At 37.1% G+C, this 27,290-nt stretch overlaps 3 protein-coding genes across 4 annotated transcripts; 1 reads left to right on the top strand and 2 right to left on the bottom strand.

Moving 5' to 3' along the window:
• Positions 1-15: 15 nt before the first annotated feature.
• On the bottom strand, positions 16-4,773 carry LOC147864511 (uncharacterized). Of its 2 annotated transcripts, XM_087320387.1 has the most exons (14): positions 4,598-4,773; positions 4,239-4,348; positions 3,474-3,538; positions 3,300-3,374; positions 3,144-3,228; positions 2,129-2,199; positions 1,919-2,020; positions 1,737-1,826; positions 1,488-1,562; positions 1,374-1,406; positions 1,179-1,262; positions 1,022-1,081; positions 753-904; positions 16-672 (listed from the first exon to the last, which is right to left on the bottom strand). In XM_087320387.1, exons 2-14 carry the CDS (start codon positions 4,291-4,293, stop codon positions 660-662), a joined length of 960 nt encoding a protein of 319 aa, XP_087176513.1. In that variant the 5' UTR covers positions 4,294-4,348; positions 4,598-4,773; the 3' UTR covers positions 16-659. The 2 variants fall into 2 exon arrangements, with proteins under 2 accessions (XP_087176513.1, XP_087176514.1); XM_087320388.1 differs by lacking the exon at positions 4,598-4,773 and having other exon boundaries at positions 4,239-4,447.
• An 8,661-nt stretch (positions 4,774-13,434) lies between these two features.
• Positions 13,435-16,506, top strand: LOC147864510 (pentatricopeptide repeat-containing protein At4g04370-like). Its single transcript, XM_087320509.1, has one exon. The coding sequence runs from the start codon at positions 13,846-13,848 to the stop codon at positions 16,300-16,302; it is 2,457 nt and encodes an 818-aa protein (XP_087176635.1). The 5' UTR covers positions 13,435-13,845; the 3' UTR covers positions 16,303-16,506.
• A 1,274-nt stretch (positions 16,507-17,780) lies between these two features.
• LOC147864509 (heat shock protein 90-5, chloroplastic-like) lies at positions 17,781-24,994 on the bottom strand. Its single transcript, XM_087320386.1, has 20 exons — positions 24,835-24,994; positions 23,819-24,043; positions 23,236-23,309; positions 23,022-23,147; positions 22,725-22,818; positions 22,564-22,644; positions 22,206-22,349; positions 22,011-22,127; positions 21,867-21,923; positions 21,722-21,793; positions 21,501-21,605; positions 20,814-20,954; positions 20,644-20,736; positions 20,490-20,567; positions 20,118-20,372; positions 19,933-20,035; positions 19,665-19,839; positions 18,794-18,899; positions 18,629-18,718; positions 17,781-18,535 (listed from the first exon to the last, which is right to left on the bottom strand). The coding sequence occupies exons 1-20, from the start codon at positions 24,880-24,882 to the stop codon at positions 18,332-18,334; spliced, it is 2,388 nt and encodes a 795-aa protein (XP_087176512.1). The 5' UTR covers positions 24,883-24,994; the 3' UTR covers positions 17,781-18,331.
• Positions 24,995-27,290: the final 2,296 nt, after the last annotated feature.

The raw sequence follows: 27,290 nt of genomic DNA, 5'->3' as shown, positions 1-27,290 counted from the left end.
AACAACGTAACTTCTGGTTCATGAAAATCAAAGTATTTCAAGAAAAAAATCTTGATCAAGTTACATGATGAAAGAAGAATGATGATAAGAATAACAAAAATGATTCTCTGAAACGCAAAAAGTCTTTTTTTACGAGAATCATCTACTCTAAACAATTGATGATCTGATCAAAAGGACCCTGGTGTTAATTGTTATAACACACCATTGGAAGAACTACTTGAGTTCTTAGCTCCATTTGGTAAGCAGTTCTTCATGTGTTGAATTGGATGAGGTTGAGGCTTCTTCTATAAAACCTTGCAAAAGTGTGACTACTTGTACTACAAGATTTGGCAAGTTTCTCACAAGGAATCATCATCCCCGTTTTATTTTCATACTTTATATATATCAAGGCAGTTCTAAAACTTTGAATATTGTCTTCATATGAAGCTCCGAGAATTCTTTCAGATTTTTACATGAGTATTATTCACACAATCTTTCGAACATGCGGATATACATATATATATACACCAGATGGCGCATCCGCATCACATATAGCTCACATTAGATTTGAGAAAGGATGTTGTTAGTACCTTTCAGCTCAAATCATCCTACTGTGTTTCAAAATCCTCTTTCCATTGAATGATTATTTTTTTCAGCATAGAGCTGAAAATCAAATCTTACTATTTTGCATGCCTACAAGAAAAAGGGAAAAATATAACGCAAATTTTTGTAAAGTATTGATGAAGTATAATTTGTCTACAAAGTACACATACCTTGTAGAACCTAATGAGAAAGTAGGACTTAGATTTCTTTGCAAACTTGAACTAGGAACTGCCCGGCTCAAAACATCTTCATCTGCACCCTGAATAACTACATTTGTATCTGCTTCTGGGGGTTGAAGTGCATAAGATATGGATTGTAGTTCCTGGAATTGGAATACAATATGTGAAAGAACAAACAAATAAGCAGCTCTTCTTACTTTTTCAATGGTTTTTCCCCCATTTGTTCTCATTCTTTCATACTTTTTACTTTTTCCCCCTACCTTTAGACCAGAACCAAATGCTGAAGCTGTACGCTCAAGCCGAGGTCTTGGAATGTTACCCTGTAAAGAAGAAAATAAAACAACTAATATTTAACAACAGAAGCAACAAGATAAACAAACATATAATCAAAAGATTATAGAAGGTCCATCAAAGAACCTGTATAGATTGGGGATGTCGTGGAGGGGTCTGCATCGACTCCACAAAGTTGCATAGATATATGACTCCATGATTGGCAATATCCTGGAAAAATATACATTCAACATAATATGTGAGTTTTGCATCCTGAATATGATCCAACGAGTCTCTCACAAGTATTTAATTGACATATTTACAAGAAATCTATCAAGTGACCTGTTTGCTCTCGATACTGTCAATCTTCACACCCTGTTTAAATGATAATTAAATAATATTAGTGCATTGGTCAAGCATATGCCAAATTGAAAGGCTAAATAGAATGTGCTATACCAGCGATTGAACAATCCTCTGGACACTCTCAATCTCTAGACAATATCTTGATACATCTCCACGTAAGTTGCCAACCTAGAATTTCAAGGTGTACTTCTTAAGACAAACAATGAACCAAGGAGTTTTTTTTAAGTCATTTCAGAAATTTTGATGGTTTTTTTAATCAGAATTATTAAAGATTCCCTAAAGTTACAAAAATATTAAGAATTTAAAATAATATTCAATCACACAATGAAATCAGAAGGGCACCTCATTTCTCAACTCCCCTTGGAGTTCCATATTCTGATCTAAACTACCCGAAAGCTTGTCTATCCTGGAATTCAAATGTCTCCTTGCTGCCTGAAAATAGACATCTGATTAGTTAAGGAAAATAAGTTAAGGTTAAATGTAGCTGAAATACAGTCAACCCAGCTTCACCTTCTGCCACTTACTGATAATGCAGTGGTAACCTGTTCAAGATTCTGGGAAACACTTGAAATAGCATCTGACATGCCACGTTTTGTCACATACATCAAATCTGACAGAGACAAACCCTGAATGAAATTTTCATTCTATCTTTAGATGCCTTGGATGTGTGCCCCATGTGTCAAATCTCTTCTGTTCAAATCTTAGTTATAATAGTTTAAGGAGCATTATCATACCCTCCAGCGCATATAACCATAGCCAGTGGCACCAAGAAGCAATGCTGGCACCCCAACTGATAAAAACGCACCTGCAGTTCATCAAAATGAAATGGAAAACTTTTCTTATCGCTTGCATGGACCAAATCAAGTACTTAACACTAATAATCCAGAAAGACAATCTCGAGAGCACAAACATCCTTTTTGCTATGTAACTTGACACAAGGTTCAATACAAATAGCAATAATACATAGACTAAATTTAGTTGAAGCGTGTTTGACGTAGCTGGGATCAAGGATGCTCTGATGTAATGAGATTCAAAGTTGCTTCCAATTTGGAAAATTGCCTGACAGACAATACTAGCAAACTTGGAGTATCAATCACTAACTCAAATCAACACACTCGTTTTTATCATATTCATTCTATTTTAGGTCATGCAGCTACACTGTAGCATACGAGACATTCCCAATGAGAAGCATATGATTAATTCCTTGCTATATCAATAGACAAGTCTTGGCCAGTCGTCAGATTGTCTATATAATTATTTCCATAATTTTTATGCTCGGAGAAACTAGTTAGTAAATCCTGTAATCTCTACATGTCCGTTGTCAAGAACCTCATTAAAACCCATAATTTGTTGATGATATGGTGAAGTTGGAGAACCTAATATACACAGATCTTAGTCATTTATCGAACCAAACTCCCCATCAAGTATTTCTCATGGATATAATGAAAAAATCTGCGACAAAATCCTCATATGCCACTTTCTCTATGAAAAATTAAATACAAATTGTCTTCTATTATTAAAATATAGGTGTCTTGCACCATCTGTAAATATTAATTATCTTTCACCAACCTCAAAAGGAAACCAACTTATGAAAATCCAAACACAGAACTTAAGTGCAACAACATTATGCCTAATGATAGTCAAATAATAGCAGAAAAAAAAATTCAAAACTTGGTGTTGAAGTTCGCATGAAGTATAATCTCAACAATATTAGGATATTTCGTTAAAATATTTCAGAAATAATCTCACCATTTGATCTAGAGCTTCCTGATACAACTGTTATTGAACCTCTCTCTGAAGCCAAATGTCTCAATTCTAGTTTTAGTTTGTTGAGCTGCATAAAAGCACAAGAATGTTTAGAGTTCAAAAACCCGCCTCTATTTGTTGTATCCTTTTCATGAATACCTGTGCTAAAATACTAGGATCCAGAGAGCTCTGTTTGCCAGATTGAGTGTCATTCTTTAGATGTTTCACCAGAACCTGGAGAACAAATTGACAAAGAACCAAACAAACATTTACTACTTCCTATGAGGTCCTGATCTGAGTAAACTATAACTTTCACTGTCAGAAAATATGAACCGTGTATGTGTCGTTAACAAAATCAGACAGACTTCCATTTTGAACAAGAATGGATCCTGCCACACCTGTCAAATGCAACGGCAACAAAACATAAGGAAAGACTGATACACAATTTCATGACAACATAGCATGAAGCAAACGATTGACAAACTCAGTATCCATTAAAAAACACTTGTTTCTTGTTCACATCTTAGGCTTGGCATTCTATTTAATGGCAAACAGCAAAACATCAGGAAGAGCTCTTTTCTGTAAACATTTAGAGAATTTATTCATTCCAACAAATTATTTCAAGGGCTTTCTATGTTGAGATACAGCCATGGGTTAAAGATAGATAAAGTTAAATTGCAGAAAAGCATAAGGGCAACCAAATGGATTCTTCTGAGAGAAGGATCTAAAGTTAATTGACAAAAAACGCTTGATTAGGGCAAAAAGTATACATATGTTTAGGGCTAACTCAGCCAAACTCATAATCACATTATAACATATCCAATTTATAAGGGCTTGCTTTGTAGAGATTCACCCATTGATGAAGAGGATAAAAGTTACAATTCATTGTGCCTACCAAAAATTTTCCTTCAATGAGAATGAAACAGAGATAAACAACAACAAAAGTCCTAATTACAATAGAAACATCATGTTTATATTTACCAAAGAGAAAAGTTAAAAGGCATTACTTGAATTAGATTTAATTTGAGATTAACTACAATAGAAACATCAGCAGAAAAGGCTTAATTAGAGCAAAAGGAGGAAGAAAAGATTACTCACTAGCACCCAGGATGATGAGAATCTTTGAAGCTCCAAGTGCGGCGTTGATGGCCATCTCCTGAAATCAATGGAGGAATGGAATACTGCCTTTGTGCATGTGCTAGGGTTTTCTGCACAACAGAGACAAGAAGCAACATACAGAAAGGTACACGTTAGGGTTTCCGAACAAACAAAACAATCAGGGTTACCGAAACAAAACAGACAAACGAAGTGAAAAATCTAAGGGTTCTTAAGAAAGGAAAAAGGCATTATTCAGGAAACACAGAGAAAACATTCTGAGAAATGGGATTTTTCGGTGGTTCCTGAACCCAGAAAAACAAACGTAAAAATTAAAACAATTAGGGTTTTCCTGATCGAACCTGAACATGGATGAAGAAAAAAATTTAGAAGTTAGGGTTTCAATTCCTGGGCGGAGACTTTGAGGAATCATTTCTTCGACATTCCATGGTATTCCAATGAGCCACGTTATGACTTGCTCTGTCTCTGTGTCTCTGTGTCTCTGTTTTTCTGTATCTCTGTGTTTGTGAGAGATAAACGTGCAAAGTTTATAAAAGCGTGTTGTGTGTGTGTGGTGTATGTATGTATGTATGTATGTATGCATGTAATAATGTATGTATGTATGTATGTATGTATGTATGTATGTATGTATGTATGTATGTATGCATGTAATAATGTATGTATGTATGTATGTATGTGACTAACTACTACCAAAAATTAAAGAGGGCAAGTGAGGGAATCGCGGGCGCGGACGGTGTAGGTCGCTCATCTGATGGTGCATGCGATCTCCACCGTCCAATTTGGATAAAAAGCTGACAACGTCTGTCACTAGGAGCCCGACTCTCTGACAACCTCTGCCACCAAGAACCCGACTCTGTCATAAGGAGCCCCGTTGTCTGATAGCCTCTGTCACCAGGAGCCTGACTCTGTCATAAGGAGCCCTGCTGTCTGACAGCCTCTGTCACTAAGAGCCCGACTCTATCATAAGGAGCCCCCGTTGTCTCACAGCCTCTGTCACCAAGAGCCCGACTCTGTCAAAAGGAGCCCCGTTGTCTAAACAGTACAAAAAACAGTGGCACCTATAACATTTCAATTCCACATGAAAGATTCCATATTAGGGTGTAAAAATAAATTTTCATACATATATCCCTCTAGAGTACCAGTATCAATATAATACTACCCAATTTTGAATATATACAAGGTATGCATAGAAAACCTCGTGGATGGTGAATATCATTCTCACATGATCATCGGATGCAATAAGTATGATGCCGTACTAGAGAAGCATGATACTCAAATCCCACCAAGAAGGATGAGCATATAAGCACATTAATTACCTTCACACAATTTTTAACTACAAAATAGCAAACCCCCTTCATAAGGGATCACATATATGATGACATGTTTAATTGCTCCCATAGATCGGAATTTGTTGAATGGAAAATAAGAATAGATTCTATTCTACTCCATTCTCTCTTAACACCTGAATTCAATAGAAGTGTTTCATTCTTTTATACCATTACTCAACTACAATATCTCATGATAATAGGACAGTTTAGCATGTATTGAACTCATATATTAGTATTCTTGTAGGATTGTCTATAAGATTGAATTTTGACCCTTTGAGCATTGAACAGAAAATCCTTGGTTTAACACACCCAAAATCCATATAATAAATCAATGGCTATTCATATAAGAACATTGAGATATTACCATGATGGCCTTTTCAGTGCAGCTACATGTATAACATAACAAAGTTGTGATTTATGTTCGCTTCACAAAGAAATATAGCAATGTGAGAAAAAATCAGCAAAAAGATGTCATATAAAGATGCCCCAATATGTAGTTTTAGTTCATAGATACAAACTTGTGTAAAAAATACACAATGGGTGATGTGGACTGAATGAAGAATTTTTTGTGATAAGGATGAGGGAAGATGGTGGGGGGGTTGAAGCCGACTATCAGGAGTGGGTGAGGAAACTTTTAGACTAATCTTTTGTTGTTAATACAGGATTTTCGTGGACATTGGCAAGACGCTAATCGCTGAGATGGCTGATGTGGACTGAACGAAGAAATTTTTTCTGTGATAAGGATGAGTGAATATGGTGGGGAGGTCGAAGCTGACTATCATGAGTGGGTGAGGAAGCTTTTACACTAATTTTTTGTTGTTAATACAGGATTTGCGGGGACATTGGCAAGATGCTAATTGGCGAGATGGCTGATGTGGACTGAATGAAGAATTTTTTCTATGATAAGGATGAGTGAAGATGGTGGGGGGGTCGAAGCCGACTATCAGGAGTGGGCGAGGAAACTTTTGGACTAATTTTTTGTTATTAACACAGGATTTTCGTGAACATTGGCATTGGCAAGATGTTAATCGACAAGATGACTGATGTAGACTAAATAAAGGAATTCTTCTGTGATAAGGATGAGTGAAGATGGTGGGGGGGTCGAAGCCGACTATCATGACTTGGGTAGATGATTGTGGTGTAACCGGCGCATGGTTGTTGTGATAAACCAGAGTGTTGATGGTATGGAGATTCAATACAAATATATTTTCAATGATCGTGGCGATGAAGGACATGGTCGTTTCGTCATGCGAGAGGATAGATGGGGGTTGTCCAAGGCGGCCAATCATGACATGTGCATTATGGACTGTTTGGTGTCTTCAACTGCAACAAATGAAGAAGGCCTTGATATACAAAAATTTGCCAAAAGCAATATCTTGTGGACAAACAGGGTATATATGTTGAGCAGAACTACCAACAAGAAATGTATTCTCTTTGACTGCGGGAATTTGTGTGGTTATGGGGAGATTGACGATAGGGTCCCCGAGTATATCCCCTTTGTATGTGGTATAGCAAAGGTGTTATTGGCAAGAGATTTGTTTTCATAGTTTATAATTATCTTTATCTTGCCAAATGCCACCACTTATATTTGGTCCTTTCTTTGATGATATAACTTGTAGACATGGAAAATATTATAGTCTATTTGTATACCTCTTGCCTTTTTAATTTTAATACCAATGGAGCATAATTTTTATGGAAAAAAAAAAAAAAAACTTGTGTAAAAAATATATAAACATAACATAATGATTTTTGAGGATTTTAAACAGAATTTTCAACATTAACCCTTATTTGAAACTTGAAACTTAATGTCATTGGAGATCTAGTGGCATTTTTTATGCATAGAGATTGATAACCTGTGAGACTATATTAACAATATGTATCATGGGCTAAGTATAATAAAGTGATAATCAAATAGAAGGCTTAATCCAATGTCTCAAACTCCTCAAGGTCTTACTCAGTTTAATGTTTAATAAAGGCAAATATATGAAGGCACAAGTTATTGTATCAAAGAACACCAAACAGAACTATAAAACAGATTTGACTCCACATTGAGTCAGATACAACCAAAATGAGATTCAAATATTGATTTTGATATTACAAAATCCATATACATCATCATCAGTTTTGGTTATACAGAAGTAGATCATCACCCTTAGAGTAGATCATAAGTAAATCCATTGGCATAAGAGTGTATCATAAGTAATTCCATTGCATTACTCATGTTGTCAATTAATCATATCCTCTAAACAAAATCCATTGCATACAAAAACCGAAAAATCAAAACTCCATCCTTTGAACAGAATCAAAACTCATCAGCCTGTATACAAATAATTTCATATAAACAAGCTTTACATCCATGTTACAAATAAGAGGCAAGAAGAAGATACACAAGACGTATAGATGCCATATTACAAAATCAACCATTTACAATAGGCCACGATCAGTCAAGTTGCCTTGGTTACAATATGCAAAAAAGGTTGGCAGCCTTGGTTCCAACGTACTAAAAAGATTTATAGCATTGTTACAAAAAAGCTTGATAATACACCGATATCATATATTTTATGTTACAAAGTATAACATTTCCTTTGGTTAATATATGGGAATGCCCAAAATCCAACGTGCCCATTTTGCCAACGTTTTCGAAGGAGCTCCACATCTTCGAATCCAAACCATTGCTCCTTACCCTACACCAATGCACACATTTGTTGCAGCTCTTACAGTAACAAATGCCATTATTCAATACTTGGGCCATACTTACAAAATCTGTTGAATTGGAGATTCCTTGAATGAACTCCTCAACCATCATCCAAATTGTAAGCATCACGTAAAACCCACAATCTATCCCATCGGGTTGGGTTAGGATATGCAATACATGATGCCGCTCATCGCTAATGATGCAATGGTTGGGTGCAACAGTAGAGATATGACGTATCACCAAATCACCCAATGTCTTCAAGTTGACCGTCGGTGGATTATTCAACAGGTCACAATAGACTATTGGGCTCCTCCTCAACATTTCGTCATATTGATGTTGAAATTATAATTGTTACAATGCATTTATATGATACATTTGAAAAATGGAACAACTAAGTCTCTCCCCATGTTAGAATATGGAACCATGTGATCAAATGCAAATGAAAAGAAACCCTAAACGATGTAAAAAATAAAAATAACCATGAAAATACATACCTATTATTGCCTTCATTTTGCAAATTGAATGTAGGTGGTTGGGAAGTGCTCGCTAGCGGAAAGTGGTGCTCCTCTCGGATTCTGGCGGAAAGTGGTGAGCCTCTCTGATTTTGGTGGAAAGTGGTGCTCCTCTCTTATTCTTCCCTCCAAATACCCAAAAACTCTCTTTTCAAAATAGGTTCAAAATGAGTGATTCAGGGTTTTTATAATCAGTGCTCATTAATAATGAGCGGGGCTCCTTTTGACAGAGTCGGGCTCCTGGTGACAGAGGTTGTTAGGAAGCGGGGCTCCTTTTGATAGAGTCGGGCTACTGGTGACAAAGGTTGTCAAGTAGCGGGGCTCCTTTTGACAGAGTCGGGCTCCTAGTTACAGAGGTTATGAAACAACGGGGCTCCTAGCCAGGCTCCCCAGTAAGTGACGATTTATTCGCGCATTTTTTTTCCCCACATCGGACGGTGCAAATCGCATGTGCCCTCGGCTGAGCGACCTGCATCGTCCCTCTCTGCGATTCCCTCACTTGCCCTCTTCAATTTTTGGAGGTATTTAGACACCACGGCATGTATGTATGTGTGGTGTATGTATGTATATATGTTTGTATGTATGTGTATGTGTGTGTATGTATGTATGTATGTATGTATGTATGTATGTATGTATGTATGTATGTATGTATGTATGTATGTATGTATGTATGTATGTATATGTATGTGTGTGTATGTATGTATGTATGTATGTAATAATGTATGTATGTATGTGTGTGTGTGTGTGTGTGTGTGTGTGTGTGTGTGTGTATGTGCATGTGTACGTGTGTATGTATGGATGGATGGATGAATGCTTCATGATTCACGAATTTGTTCTCGTAGGGCGGTTGGCCTAGCCAAAAGTCTCTGACAATTTTTCGGATAACCTACTGTCCATAACTTTCTATGAATTTGCATACATCTCTCTCTCTCTCTCTAATGAACCGAGATGACCATAAACAAACAAGGCAAAGAGATTAGATTAGGGCACTCCTGAACGAGAATTCTGAAGTACAAATTATTGTTATTGAGAATGACAATCGTAAGGAAATTGTTGCAAAACTTAAAGATGGCATGAGATAATGTGATAAATCTTCATTGAAGGAGGAAAAATGTTGACAATATGGGATGGGATGTAAGTGAATTGAAAAATGTATGCACAAGAAAGTGATGGGTTGATGTGTGTAGTGGGGATGTAGTCTCTATCTCGAGTATTACGGATGCAATGAATCATGAAAAAGACTTTGAAGGTATAGATGTCCAAGAATGAAACAACACGAACATAGGTAAAATAATATTGTCATTTGTGGGATTAGAGAGGAGAATATGGAAACACGTGCATCCCTCGGGCAGGTCATTAGTGATTTCTTTAACATGCACTATGATGTGTTAGGTTATGAATGTGTATGGGGCACACCAAGTTGGGAAACATATTGTTGCTCATTCCAGAAAAGGCCTATTGTATGCATAATGGATAATAATACAAAGCGAAAGGTCATAATTGAAAACAATTAAGTGTACCTCAAAGGTACACAATATGAGCGAGGATCGTATTGTCTTACAACACAATGCTTGTCATAAAACATATGAAGAAAATCTGAAAAATAAGGTTAAAGATGTGCCTAAGAGAATAAAAGATAAGCAAATAGGGACACTATGGGACCGATTCACGTATTCTATGCCTATTGTTTTGAAATGGTAAGGGATGGCCATGGAATGCTAGGTTTGACATAGAGGACTTTACCAAAGAATTGGATATCATACTTCTCATTGAAAGACGAGAGTATGATACTCAAAGGATTTAATGTTTGGGCAACTACAATGCACCTTCCTTTATATGGTTGAAAATCCAAGCAAACAAAGAGGACAACGAGAGACGACATATTTGATTAAGATGGAATTAGAGAAATATATGTTGATCGTAAAAAGATAATGAGCATAAATCTTACACATGGCTTAAACTAGAAACACCAAATGATATGCCCACTTTTGTCGTTGGATGCTGTATTCCTCATCGAGATTCTAATTTCAATGTTTGTTTGGATAAAGACCAGATCTTTGCTAATCTAGAAATGATATTGCTTATTTCAAAGCCATGGGAAAGTTAAATCAATGCTCATACAAGAAGTTTGCAACTACATGCACAACAACTTGTCTATCATGCTACAATGAATGTCTTTAATATTCATTCATCCCTTGCTTTGCAAGAACATCCTAAAATTTTGGTTTTCATATCCAATATTGAGATAAGAACTAAGAAATTATGCATGCGATAGGTATGAAGTAGAAAATGAACATCTTCTTAGGGAAGGATAATGTGTATATCACTCAATGCTCACCATTGAAGTGCCGAGGATGCTATGGAAGCACGAATCTCTCTCTATGCATAGGGATGGGCTATGTATGCTCCAAAATTTAAACATCTACCTGGAGAAGGATTTGCGAAAGTGAACATCTTTGGTATTTGGGTGCTCACACCTCGAGATTTTTCTACAATCTTTGTATTTTTTGCATGGACATCCTATCATATGCAAGAACAAATATTTGTGTACATTGCCGATAGATATAATACTTGCATGACTGGGCTAAGTTTATCGACTAAGTGGGTACAAGAATGATATTTCTAGTTGTCCAACTTAGGGCTACTACTTTTATATTGTGCAAGATATAGTGTAAAGATATCGTGGATATGCAAACACATAATATCTTGCCAAATACATGTGTGCTTGTTTCTGGCTTGAAAGTTTGTGGTGATACTCGAGACATCAATCAATGTAGTGTAATACATGCCGAGACTGTGAAGAAAGGGTAGTGTAATATCATTGCCAATACTTTAGTGGGTATGTAGGCCAAATGTGGTTTCCTCTAAACAACACAAGATTTTTTGATGATCTTTCTATGAAAGATACAATTTCATGCAATATAGTGACTATAGAACATGTGGAACAAGGATATAGTGAGAGAGACAACACTCTCCTTTTTTTAGCAATGCATGCCAAATATGGAGAGTTTGTAAAATCTCAGAAAGTGCTTCGACAGGTTCCTATTTGAGTATAGTCTCTTGGACTGCACTTATTGCTGAGTATGCTAAATAAGGTCAAGGCCACAAAGTTGGACCATTTTAAACATATTCAAAATGATGGCATTGCCCCAGATACTGTCACATATCCTAAATGCTTGTGGGACTATTTGATTGATATGTACATCAAATGTAGTTTGATAATGGAATGTGATTGCATCTGGATATACTGACTATGGGCTCGAAAAGCAGTTGTTTTATGGACTGGAACAAATGCAAGTAGAAGAATTTTGCTTGATTTGTTTGCTTCTTGAAAGCTTGTTTTGGTGTAGAGTCTCTAACAAGAGGAGGGGAATTACATGGTGATAATGCAAAAGAAGGATTTGAAAAAGATCCGTTTGTTGGTATAGTAAATGTGAACCAATAATTGAAGCCCGAGAGCCTTTTGATGGATTATTGTTGGTTGGAGATGTGGTACAATGGACTGTCATGTTATTGGGCTATATTGAGCATGATAAGAATGAGGATGCTACACAACTCTATCTTCAAATGCTGGTGCAAGGCCTCTTACCTAACATGATGACATTTTCTGATATGTTGAAAGCATGTGGCAACATGGGAGATATATAGAAAGGGAACAAATTTCATGTTCAAATTTCCTCGTAATACATGGAGGTCACACAAACAACTGCCTTATTGAGAAGTATGCTTGAAGCTTAACAAGTCTTTGCCATAAGACAAGCAAGAAGTCCTTTTGAATGGTCTAGTTTAATTTCGAGATATGCTCGAATGGAGAAACGGTGCAAAAAACATTTAGCACAATTATGGTTTCAAATATCGTCGCATGGAATGCACTAAAAAGAGGCTATAAAGACTATGGATATGCCGAGGAGTGGTTGTATTAGTTTTGAATAGATGCAACACAATATATGTATATAGTTTCCTTTAATGTTAATACCAATGGAGCATATTTTTTATGGGAAAAAAGAAAAGATACCGTGGATATAATCAAGGAAACTAGTGTTAACACCACATGGGTCGCCCACTCAACCATGTAACAAACAAATGGTTAAAATCGAGGGCCTTTCCTACGAGGTTTATCTTATGTAACAAGTCCGAGCGGAGACTCGTAGAGCTAAATCGGATTTACTTAATCGTCGCGAAGTAGATCGACGAAAACCCAGAGTTTCTTCTCGCTCTCCTTCGACTTCTAGTTTTACCTACTGGGGCGGCTTATTTACCGTGCATTGCAGGATGATCACAGAATACGAGCACTTTCTAGCATGGCTGACAAAAACCCAAAATTTCCCAAGGGGGGCAGAAGTGATATGGAGAGGGCTTGGGGCGGCCGATCTTACACATGTGCCAGGGGGGGGGGGTCATATGGGGTTGGGTTGGCGAGGTCCGTCCGGGCGGTGGTACTAGAGAAACCTGTGTCCTCGAGCAGCCGGGTACAAATTCTCAAAGAAGTCTTGCTTGCTAATGATGGAAGGTGTGGGTTTGTTGTAACTTGTTAGTCATGATGGATTCCTGTCAAATGCTTGATTTGTGTGAATCATCCATCCTTTTTTGAAAATCAAGCAAAAGCATTGATGCCCATTGGTGAGCGGGATCCGTATTATTATACCTCTTGATTCTGAGGAGGCTTGGAAAAGGAAGCACAGACAGAGGTTTCTTTGGTATGATAATGCTGGTAGGTTCCATCTATCTTTACAATTATCTAGTATTCTTTTGAAACTAGGACAATTTGTTCTATTGCATGGCCTCTTTTGCCTTGAATGATCTCTGCTACATGCCGCCAGTTGGCTCTCTAGAATACCAGATATCTGTGCTTGTCTATATGATGCCCTCATTTACTTTGATGGCTGTTGAATTTTTGAACATGCCAGGTAGATATATGTATAAATGGGGCAAAATCCGAACTAAAAGCTACATAAGTCTTGTACAAATTTCGAGTGCATTTGTACTATTTCTTCCTGATTTCCTATTGTGGCCGCATACTAAAGCGGAAAAAATACTGTGAAAACTAGAGTGGCATGTATGTATCAAGGGATGCTATTTATTGTATTCTCAGGGAATGCAACAAGAAAAGACATTTGCATGATGTTAGAAGAATACGATCCCTTATGAATAGAAATGGGTTCAATTCAGTTACGGTATTATGTGATCAATTGATTCGCCTCTTTGCTGTGTGCGGTAGTTTAGATGAAGCAAATGAGATTTTCCGAGATGTTTCTTATCCTACTGTCTTTACATGGAATGCAATGTTATCGGCCCATGAACAACACGGAGAAACTAGTGATGTTCTTTGTATGTATCGTTTGATGCATGTGGATGGTGTTGCTATGCCTGATCCAGTTACCTTCTTATGTGTTCTCAAGGCTTGTAGCAATTCAGGTGACATCAATGAGGGAATGATTATACATGAACATGTCCTAGCAACTATTCACGATCCATGTGTGGTGGTTGGTAATACATTGGTTAATATGTATGCCAAATGTGGAGCCATGGATGATGCTCAGAATGTATTCGATCGGCTCTCTGATAGGAACGTAGTCTCTTGGGGCGTAATTCTCACAGGATATTCTGTGAATGGTCTTTCTATTCGTACGCTTGAACTTTTTGATTCAATGAAAGATGAAGGTGTAGAACCTAGTCGGGTCACATACTTATGTGCTTTAAAGGCATGTAGTAGCATAGGGGCAATCAAGAGAGGTCACGGACTGCATGGTGAAATCACAAAAAGTGGATTTGAGAGTGATTGTGTCCTTGGAAGTACCCTTGTGGATATGTACTCTAAATGTGATAGCTTGGAAGATGCCCACAAAGTCTTTGATAGTCTTCCAGTCAAAGATATAGTGGCGTGGAGTGCAATGATTGTTGGATATACCCAAAAAGGTCACGGTGAACATTCACTTGAACTTTTCAATGAAATGAAGGTAAGAGATATACAACCAGGTAAAGTTGCATATTCAGCTGCAGTGAAAGCTTGTGCAGGGTTAGGCTTAAGAGGGATCGAGGAAGGAAGGTCAATGCACGATGAGATAATCAAACATGGATTTGATGAAGATACTGTCTTGGGAAGTAGCATTATAGACTTCTATGCCAAATGTGGAAAACTTGAAGATGCAAAGAAAATTTTTGATGCCTTAAAGCATCGGGATCCTATATCATGGGGAGCAATGATTGGTGGCTATGCTCAGAATGGCCATGGCTATGCAGCCCTTGAACTATTTGGGAGAATGTCAGTGCAAGAAGAAGAAAACATACATCCAAGCAAGACAATGTTTCTTTCTTTATTAAAAGCATTTTGTAACATAGGAGACTTATATGAGGGGAGATTGTTACACATTCAAGTTGTCAAGAATGAAATGGAGTCAGATCCAACTGTTGCAAATATGCTTTTAGATATGTATGCCAAATGTGGTAGCCTAAAGGAGGCACACAATGTGTTTGATAAGATGCATGCAAGAGACAGTGTATCGTGGGGTGCATTGATTACTGGGCATTTACTACAAAATGATGCATTTTGTGCTATGAGTTTATTTGCAGAAATGTTGATGGATGAGTTGCCAATAAATGAAGTTGTTTACTTGGGTGCTTTGAAGGCATGCAGCATGATAAAAAATCTAGAACTTGCAAGATCGATACATTTTCACATCGTGGAAAATGATTTCATCTTAGATGATGCGATTGGGAGTACAATTATTGATTTGTATGTAAAATGTGGGAACCTTGATGATGCAAGGACATCATTCGATTCCCTACCTAATCATGATGTAGTAACGTGGGGAACAATGATGATGGGTTATCTTAATCAAGGTCATGGCCTTCCGGCTTTTCGACTTTTCATTGAAATGCAAAAGAAAGGCCTAAAACCTGACAAAATGACCTTGATGTGTAGTTTGAAAGCATGTAGCATAATGGGGGCATTAGATTGGGGAAAATGGATCCACACACATATATTACTTCAAAGTAGGTTCGAGGTAGATGCTGTGTTAGCGTGTAACCTCCTTGATATGTATGCTAAATCTGGAAGTATAGAGGATGCACAAAAAGTATTTGATCGATCATCGACATGTGATGCAGCTGCTTGGGGTGCATTAGTCGCTGGTTATGCTTCTCAATGTAACTTTACATGGGTTAGATTCTGCTTAGAAACTATGCAACAACAAGGCATCCAACCGAATGATGTTATGTTCATGAGCATTCTTGCCGCATGTAGTCAAGGAGGTTGTATACAAGAAGGATTTCAGTTCTTCTGGTCTATGGTACAAGACTATGAAATTTCTCCAACTCATGAACATTATAGTTGCATACTGGATCTCTTGGCACGTTCTGGACGGTTGGATAATGCAAACGACCTTCTCTTGACCTTAGAGAAGCTGCCTGATACTGTCACATGGCGATCATTGCTTAGTAGCTGCAGAGTGTACAACAACAAAAACCTAGCCACAACTTGTTTCAATGAAGTGGTTGATTTAAGATCATGACAATGATTGTTGATGTTGCTAATGATCTGGATGATAGTGGAGGCTAATTATTACAATTTGATTTTGTGTGCATATATACTTACAAGGTGTGAAGCATGGTAGATATATATCGCCGTGGTCACATGGGATGGATGTCAACATAATGTGGCTGTGGATACCATGTGTATGCACACTTAGCTAAGTGGAAGAAATGGAAGGGGCAAAGTGGATTATTTGATTTTAAGAGGGACTTGAAATGCTCTAAATTAAATGCTTGGATGGGGAAAACTCAAACTTTAATTCTTTTTCTAAGTCTTGATAATGGTTGGCTACACCATACATCACTTGTTCCAAGGAGTCTTGATAATGGTGAGCCTATATATTTTGGGGGGGTTTAGGGCTCCAAGGAGTCACCCATGGAGACTTTTAATTAGTTCACGCAAGTGGCCAAAGTGGCTCTAATAAAATGATAGTGCAGTCACTTGACTGAAGACCACAAGCTTTTATACTTGCACATTGCAACCACAACTCACATATTGACCATTACATTACAGATCAAAAGGAAACAAGGCACATTAAGTTACCCTTGTTATAAAATAGTTAAATCTATATGCAAATGAGGTTGAAAGCCATGTCCCGAACTCTCCCTTGATAAATATTTGAAAGTAATTGGGAGCGGTTGAAGAATGTCACTCTCAAGGTATAATATCAATATTTCAATGCTTTGTTTAGTTTTCTTATGTAATGCTTGATTTTAATGAAATGCAAGGCTTATCTCACAATGTTCAAGCTTGCAAATGATAAAAATGAAGTCCTAATGTCTTTATATAAATACTGAAGAATGGCAATGAGAAAGAAGAGACAATATTATCAAATACAAGAAAGCAAGCTATCATAAATGTTTAAACTCCAACCAAGGTTAGCAAGGATAAAACTCAAAGATAGAAAGGGAGATATAATCGAAGAACTCACTGATGAAGAGATGGAACAATGTTTACATAATAAGCATGCATGATGGATATGTTTATAACAGTATGGAAACACCATAAATAAAACACATTTGTTTATCAAAGATACTTCAATGACAAACAAGCTTTTGAGATGGTCAAGACCACAAAGATGTTAATAAAAGGGAAGAAAAATGTCAAATAACAAAGAAATAGAAGTAACTTTATGACAAACAAGCTATTGAAATGAACAAGACCACAAACTCTCAAATAGATGGTGATTGTTATGGATCACGCTACCAGACAAGGTTTCCCAAAAGATTGACACATGAATCAGATTAAACAAGGTTTTCCAATGAGCAGATAAAATTTTGGTATCTAACTATTAAACTATTATTGCTAGGTTATGCCAAGTTATATAATAATGTTGTGGAACAAAAATTCAATTCATGGGTTGAACATGATCACAAACAAAGCACTTGGGTCAATAATTCAACTTCAAGGGAATATACTACTCTCTTTGCCTCATAATGGAAGAACTTGGTATCAGGAAAAAGAAACTATCCATTCCTTGCTTTATAGTGGAAGTACATAAGTGGCACACCATCTTACTTAGTCCATGGAATGAAATCATCAGCATTCCATTTTGCCAAGCGAGCAAGTACATCACAAAAAGGTGAAAAATATGCCCCATCACAGATTCCACTCATGCACTAACAATATCAGCAGTATCATTCAAATTCCACCAAATAATGAACCAATCAATTGTAACATTTTGTACATGTTTCGTAACTTCAAAGAACCATTTAATTGGATGTAATGAATAAAAGGCTCATAAATTGGATGGACGAAATCAAACACTGATTTGCTTTCCATCATCTTTCATTTCCCGTGTAGAAGAAATCTCTATGCAGAAATCAACACTGATTTCATTACCTCACATTTTCCTATCTAACAGGAAAAATATCTAGTACTACTGCCGCAAAGAAAATCTACTGTAACTTACTGCAGCCACCACTCAGAAGTAGGCGCAAAAACAATGAAGGGCTGCTGCAGTTGTTGCTCCACAGAGAGAGTGGTTATGTTTAAAAATTTAAACCACTCTAATTCCATGGATCGCTTTCAGATTTAACTTCAGATGGCTCAACAACCTCTACCTCCGGTTCAACAATCTCTGCGTCTTCAATTATCTTTGATTCATTGGTAGATGATATCTCTGAGGGTTCCTCTTGTTCCAGACTAGAATTAGCCATTGCTAATCCCAACACCTCAAACACCTTCCCACCATACTCGCCCGGGTTCTCAGGCTGAGTTAGATATTACAACACAAATTAAGCATAGGATATATATATAACAGAAATAAAACTAAGTATATTAGAATACAGATAGAGGTAGCTTACGAAAAATCCACTTGATAAAAGAGCAGTCTCATGTAGAACATCAACAATCTTCTGCGCTCGGGGACTTGATGGTGTATCTTTACATGCAAACTACAAAATATAATGAATATTAGTGGATAACCAACTAATTTGTTTCAGTTTTTAAAAATAAGGAAATATACTCACATTAAGGTCTTTAATGATAGGGTGGTCAGGATTTATTTCCAGGACCCGTCGACCCCTCATGAACTCCATGGTTGAATCATCTCCCAAAGTTTGAGCTTTCATTATTCTGAAATAAAATACCCAATAATATGAACCTATATGCAAACAAACACATTTAATTGACATATAGAGGCCGACTTTGGCCTATTGATCACATAGGTGCATCCAAGTTACTCGTACAGAAACAAAATACAAGCTGTTAGCAACAACTTTTGAGATGATTATATAGACATATAAATCATGAGTACCATGTATGGGATGAGTGGTGGTGAAAAAAAACGAGATTGGTTTTGGTTAGACATTTCGAAGAATCAAGAAAATGAAAGGAAGTCATGACTAACTCCCAATGACACGACCACGTATCATCACTTTTCTCAATCTTTTCTTAAGAGTATCACATCACCTAGGCCTATTCATTCCATCTCAGCCACACTGACAGTTATTTCCCTCATTAGTGGATCCACACCTGGTATTGTGTCATGGAGGCAACAATATAGCAAGATAGAGACCCACTGTAGGTATCCCTAGATTATAAGAAAGCACGAAGTGATGAAAGCATTATATACACATATATGAAGGGCATGGCATGTAAATATCATGGATAATAAGATTATCACATGGTGGCTTAGGCATGCCATGTCCTTCATATTTGCTAAGATCGCAACAGGTTTATCCAGCTCCACTAACTGAAGCTGGAAACAGGTCTGACATGCTGGATTGATCCCATCGCAAAAATGATTCTTTCATCAGAGGGAGACATCATCCCATCCCCTCAATGAGGTTGAAACCTCTTCACACGGAGGGCGATGGTTATAGCAAAGAGAGAAAATACCTTTCCATATTAGCAGACCAACCAAACTTTCCAGAAACAAGCACACATGGAGACGTGTTTATACGCTTTGAAACTTGAACTTTGGCCACTTTATCGCCCAATATTTGCTTCATCCAATCACAAAGAAGCTGAAATTCCTTCTCCTTTTCTCTATCTTCAACTTCGTCGTCTCCACCTTCATTCAGAGATAAATAGACAATCATCAACGTTATACAATGAAGAGAAACACCTCAAACTTTTCAAATTAACTTTCTCGTTTATGCATTACCAAGATCCAAATCTTCTTTGCTGATGTCAACAAATTTCGTCCCCTCATATTCTTGAAGATTTGTTATGGCAACTTCATCAATGGGCTCAATCAGAAAAAGAACCTAAAGAGGTAGCAAAACAACTTCATATGAGTGGTTCCCCAATCTAAGCAAGAGATAATGTGATACCATTGTCAAGAAGTACCTCAAAATCTTTCTTTGAAAGTGCCTCTAGAAAAGGTGCACTTTTAGCACTCTTAATACTATCTGCTGCAAAATAATAGATAGCATTCTGACCTTCTTTCATGTTAGCCACATAATCTTTCAGACTAACCAATTCATCTTCATGCTTTGAGGTAAAGAATCGTAGAAGTGGAGTCAATCTTTTGTGGTTAGCAGAATCCTCAATACAACCCAATTTTATACTTCTGCCAAAATTGTTCCAAAAGTTTTTATAGGCCTGCAATTACGAGTCGTTTCATCATATAAGCACAATCAACTTCATTTCATCATCCCTCATCACCTTCATAATAAACTGGAGAATAGCAGATTCACAATGACATTCCGTGATACTTACTTCTTTATCCTCTCTATCAGCAATCTCTTGACACATGTCAAATATTTTCCTAACAAGGCGTTTTTTCATGATTCTCACCTGTACAATAATTCATCATCAGCCATTTTGTTTCACAAACAGTTCTTAACTATGATATGACAGCTAAAACACTTACAATTCTGCTTTCTTGTAGAATTTCTCTTGAAACATTTAATGGCAAGTCATTTGAATCCACAACACCTTTAACAAAACTGAGGTAGCGAGGCAACTGCAGCATAACAAGGAGAGCCCTCGTTTAGACGGTGAAATAGCAACAAATTATAACAAGTTATTTCTGAAACCTACCAGTTCCCCGTCAAAATCAGCAGAAATAAAAACTCGCTTCACATATAAACGAATGTTTTTTGCATTATTGCTGTACATCTCTTCCGCATTGAAAGGAGCCATTCCCGGAATATACAATAAACTCCTAAATTCAACTTCTCCCTGGAAAAGGAAACATCAAATTCACGTACATCAGCACCTAGTTACTACTAAGCAGCAATCACATTCCTTTTCGAGGGTTCTATACATGTCATGTTACAGATTGAAAATTAACACCACATTTTCCATACTCATTTTGTGGTCATTAATAAATAAGAAAAATAATAGTAATGAGTACAAAAAATCCATACAAATCGGCCAAGCACTGATTGTGGTGTGTTATTTACATATCATGCACATGTACAGTAAACCTTCATGGACAAATTAAAATTTCCATTCTTTTCATCATACATTTTGAAGTTTTGAGCAAGATTTTCCATTCCAATCTGCATCTTTTAGTTATTACTAGAAACAAAGGAAAAATCTAAAATTTCCTTACAAGGATTAGGGACAATCAAGTTGCTTCTCAGAATTGTGCCGTGTCATTGTTACACAAGGCATAGGACCTTTAGCAACTATAAATTACTATCAATTTATAGCAACTAAAAATTACCTTGGGCAACTACATACAACAACTAGCTAATGTTTGCTAATTATTCCAGAAAGTACCTCAGTTGTGAAATGTGTGTAAGCCAATGGTTCCAAGTATTCATTGAATGTGCTTTTATAAAATGCATCATATTCCTGCTTCTCCACCTCCTTGGAATTACGCATCTGTACTCATAAAGGATTTCAAGAACCATGAGAGTAAATACTCATCATTGAGAGAGTTCCAGCAAAAAGAAGGATCACCATGGAGCATAGGCACGGATACAAATAATTAGACATACCCAGATTGGCTTTGTTTCATTTGCCAATTCCCAGTCAAAAAATTTCTCTGTCTTTGTTTTCTTTTCCCCTTCCTGGTATCATATATCATATAATGAGCAATATAGCACGACCTAATGTTTTTGAAACAAATTTAACTTCATTTACCTTTGGTTCATCACTTGTTTCTTTTGTTCCATCCTCTTCCACCACAGAGCTGGTGTCCTTCAAAAGTTTGTTCACAGAGTATTACATGAGCTTGACCTACAAATACATAAGTCTCACTGAAAGGGCTCACATGAACCAGCATACCTCAACTGTCCTTGACTTTTCAACCCATGTGTATATAGGAAACGAAATGAACTGGGAATAGCTTTTCACAAGTTCTTTAATGCGCACTGGATCAGAATATTCAAAAGCTTCATCTGGCTGCATATATAAACATCATGTGCTGGTGAATACACTTTAATTGTGAATGGGGAACACGCTGTGATTCCTATTTATTACCTTCAAGTATAAAGTTATTGATGTGCCTCTTTGCAACAATTTCTCTGGATTGGTCTCTTCCCTAATCACATAAGAGCTACTATCAGCCTCTCCCTCCCAAACATACTGTCTGTCAGATTTGGGACTCTTTGTTGAAACTACCACCTGGAAACATTATATGTTGAGATAGTGGGTCAAAAATATACGGGAAGAAATGTGAAATTTTCAAAGAATCAATTAATGGACACCTTTTTTAAAGAACAAGTGCAATACTAAAGCTCAACAAAGAATGAAACAATTTATTCTGAAAGTAGAAAACCATTTTAAACAAATGCACAAAGAGAAAAAAATTTGATTATGAGAAGACATCCACATCTACCTTTTCACAGACTAGGAAGGCAGAATAAAACCCAACCCCAAATTGACCAATCAAATTATTGTCACCGGCCTCCTTGTTATCCTGTTGACAAAACATATTAATTCCATTTAAGTCATTTTGTCATTAAAGGATTAACGGTTACACACTTCAACATCACGTACCTTTAATGCCTTAAGAAACTTGGCTGTGCCACTCTGTGCAATTGTCCCCAAACTATCAACTAATTCCTGTTTGGTCATGCCCACTCCTGTGTCTCTGGAATCATTGAAAAGAAATGACCCAATGCAGGCAGGATACCATTGGTTAGCCACAAATTACATATCTAACAAAAAATTACGAATGGGTCAAATCTGATTCTCTTATTTGAATCAAGAAAAAGAGGCATATCTCATAAATTAACTCATAAAGACACATTAAATCCAAAGATATAGATCATCCCAAGCAAAGTCGATTATTACGTTATTGTAATAGTTCCATTGTCAGGATCAGGTTTGATTCTTATTTCCAATTCTGAATTTTCAGCTAGCATGCTGTTGTCTGTAACACTTAAAAATCTCAACTTGTCCAAAGCATCGCTTGCATTGCTGCCAATAACAAAGAGAGAATAATGGTAAATCCACCGGTAGAATAGAAACCGTCTCCAGTCCCATTCAGCTCAGAACACTTACATACCTGACAAGTTCCCGAAGAAAAACTTCCTTGTGACTGTACAAACTATGAACAATGAGGTCAAGTAGGCGGCTAACCTGTCAAATCCACATATGGTTCATTATGAGTAATGAAAGATATAGTGCAGAAGCCTCATAATTGAACATGGAATATAATTTGAAATGAAGATTAGCTTTGTAGAATCCTTATTGTGCATATAATAAAAGGATAGATGAAATACAGGCTTGTGGAATCCTTAGAACAGCAAAATCACATACAAGTTACAATATGATAGATGAAAGATAGCTTTGTTGAATCCTTAGAATTACACATATGGCTGGATGACAGGTATTCTTGTTACATATTTAGAATTGTACATTCATATATAAATGGGAGATAGCTTTACTGGCGGTAGAAGTGCACACAGATCATGTGAAAGATTAAACGATAGTTTTCACAGTAAGGAGTCCGAAATCCAACATGATTACATGATAGATGCAAGATAAGCATTGGGAGAAACCTTCGAATCCCATAGATATGAACAAATTGTAGATGAAATTTATAGCTTTATGGAAAGCTTAGGATTTCTCATATAACTGTCACTTACCTCAGCTTGATATTCAAATTTCTCAGAAGGAGTCTCTGTCTCTTCTACTTCAGCAACCACAGCCTCGCATCTGAACAATGTATGTGGCTTTGGCTTTGACTTTGACTTGTAAAGAGCTGAATTTCTCCGTGCATTATGCTGCATGAACTGGCCAAAGATAGGGCTTCTGTGGAAAAGACGCTTTGATAGCATGCAAGACGCTTTGATAGCCCGTGGTCCAGACAGCTTTCAAAAAGCAAAAGCAATTTTTTTTCAGACGAGGAAAATGAAGGAAACGGAAAGATAGAGATACATATAACAGTTACAATAAACAGAAAGAATAAAGATTAGAGAAATACAGAGGTAGAGAGAACAACTATAATAAATATCCAAGTTTACTTTATAGAAGAAAAAGAACAAATATTCAAACAAAAATTAAGGAATGTTTAACTACAAAAAGAAAAGCTCACATTTTCAGACTCAACATACATGCGGGAAGCAGATAAAGGCACACATACACACAAGTCTAACAATTTGAATAAGCTTTAAATAATCAAACATAAGCAGAGGTTCACACTTAAACAAACCTGTTAGACAGAGAGACAGAGAGACAGAGAGAGATGCAATAGACAACAATTGTACAAGGATTTTTCTTAGCATATTACGAGAATGTTAAGAACACAAAGAGAGAGGGGTAAAAGACAAAGCGAAAGGGAAAGCGGAGAGAGAGAGAGAGAGATGATCATACGCAGGCATTCAAACTCAAAAGAAAGCATTCAGAAACAAAGGTCGCGTAAGGAGAGAGAGAGAGAGAGAGAGAGAGAGAGAGAGAGAGAGAGAGATGTTGTTTACTTCAGATGACGGAGCAATGAGGAAGACGCTGAGAAAATCCATAGCCAAACAAAGAGAGAGAGGGAGAGAGAGGGAGAGAGAGAACTTGATATGATGCAGCGATGGTGGAGACTCTTAAGGGAAGCCATCCATATCTATTCCTAGAGAGAGAGAGAGAGAGAGAGAGAGAGAGAGAGAATGCTTACCTGAGATGACGCAGAGATGGTGGAGACGCTAAGAGAAGCCATAGCCATGGGTGAGAGTGTATTCTGCAGGCACGAACGTAGAAACGTTTCAGTCACACAGAGAGAGAGAGAGAGAGAGAGAGAGAGAGCGTATGTGTGAGTTGAGTGAGCGAGGGTTTATCCGCAGGAAGGAGAGAAAGAGAGAGAGAGAGAGAGAGAGAGAGAGAGAAGAGTCATTTGATTCGAAGTTTCTAGAAACCAGGCCAGGATACATACAAAGATCTTCGGGACTTTAATTTTTCATTTACTTTTTTTAATTTTTTTATCCAATTTATCTTTTTAATTTTTATTTTTTTCATGGGCGAGGGGGAGACGTTGCCTCTTGGGTTTTTTTGCTGTCGGATTTCTCAAAACACACACACTCTCTCTCTCTCTCTCTTTTCGTCAATTGCCACAAAAGAAGTCCTTTTAACTTAAGAACATATTTTCTCACCCCAAGTTGTGAATAAAAAATGAAGGCATTCCGCATATTCCAATTGAACCATAGCCCCCAATACCTCAAGAACTCAAAAATAATTTGAAAATGAGGCATCGGTTCATTGTTCTCCATATGTGCAAAAACCGAACTTACTCCTGTTAGAGACATCCACACTAAACTGATACACCTCCAAACCATCCTTGCCATCGGGCATGAAATAAATCGATGCCTACTATGTTCCAATTCCACCGAACAAAAGAAACACAATCCTTTAGTAATGTTTCTTCTTTTTAATGCATCCCCTAATGGTAAAGCTCCAACCATAACTCTCCAAATAAATACCTTGGCTCGTAGCATCAATCGAGAACACCAACCTGCCTTGATCACATGAAACCACCAAGTAATGGGCTTATGAAAACCCCATATCTTTATAACCCTTTCTTCCAACCACTTATGTTTGTCAATCAACTTGTGATAAGCAACATTCGTTGAGATCATAGTCAATCTCTTATTTCCAACAAACCTCCAATCAAATTCTTGAGATCGCCCATCTAAATCAGGAATTGGCTCATGCGAAGATAGTATTTGTTGCAACTTATCCCAAATAAAGTTATAACCTTTTGGAATACGAAATGTTGATCTTATTGTTCGAAAAGCCATTAATCTTCTTTGTGAAACCAACATAGCATCCTTAACTCTTACCAAACCCAATCTAGCCATCCGATTAAATTGAAGGTTAAGAATTTGTTTACCTTCCCACCTCAACAACCTTGATGTTGCCAAAACCTCCATTTGTAATGAATTGGCACATCCCCTTTCTTGTGGGGGATGCCATTCCACAAAATCCAACATACTTTGCCAAGATGTCAACAAATGATTAACTATCATAGACCCTGTACATTTGGTATCCCTGTCAGAATTAATTACATTCCACCAATTCGCTTCAACCTTCATGTTTCCAAGCTTTATTCCGTTCTTCTCTATAAAGTATGCCACCATTTCTGTCCAAGGTTGTACACCTTCAAACATGAATCGAATGAAAGTAAATCGACGAGCCACCATATGCTCATATAGATTCAATATTAATGCCCCACCAAGACGCTTCGGAGTACAAACATGATCCCATGCCAACCATGACAAGGCACTTTTCCCTTTTCTTTTCCATAACAACATTCGCATCGAGCATGACAATATTTCAAGAGCTTTCTTTGACCATGGGAGCAAAGGAAGATAATAAGATACCATAGAGACCATAATCGATTGGACCACCTTAAGTCGTACATGAAAAGGCCAAAATTGAGACCTCCAATACATAAACTTATCCTCCAACCTTTTGGATACCCACTCAATAAGTTTCACATGAGAAACTTCCACCCCAATTGAATATCCAAGATGATGACAAATCATACCACGATGTACTATCCTTCCTGACCACCCCAACCCTAACACATCTTGTTCTGTACATGAAATGAGGACAGATTTATGTATATTAATTCTCAACCCCGAAGCATTTGAAAACAATTCCCACACATCTCTTGTCTTACTAATATTTTCCCAATTAGGTGCCAAAAACATAATATGGTCATCTGCGAGAGCTTGAACAATACATGGCTTCCCTGATGACAATACATAGTCTAAGACAAGAAGTGGATGATGCTAATTGTCAATCACATAAGTTTTTCCATGACCTTCATGAATCACATGCACGACATAATGTGGTAAGGTTAGAGGAAAATGCTATCATGTGTTCCGATCCTCAAGAAATTGTGAAGAAATGCATAGAATATTATACACAATTGTTGGATGTACAAGTGTGTATCGATGATAATGTTAAAAAGGATAGAGATGTATTTTTTAATGGAGTGAAAAATCATGTATCGCATGATGTGGCACAATCATTAGATGCTAATATTTCAGAGGATGAGGTGGAACATGTCATGTCACATCTTGCTAATGATAAGAGTCCTGGGTGGGATGGATTAACACATGAACTCTTTAA

Source organism: Azolla caroliniana, unplaced genomic scaffold (assembly GCF_043228905.1).
Source record: "Azolla caroliniana isolate FFs.n. ecotype wild unplaced genomic scaffold, voAzoCaro1.0.p SCAF_5, whole genome shotgun sequence".
NCBI lineage: Eukaryota > Viridiplantae > Streptophyta > Polypodiopsida > Salviniales > Salviniaceae > Azolla > Azolla caroliniana.
Note: the sequence above shows the minus strand (reverse complement) of the source record. Positions and strands in the feature narration are given on the sequence as shown.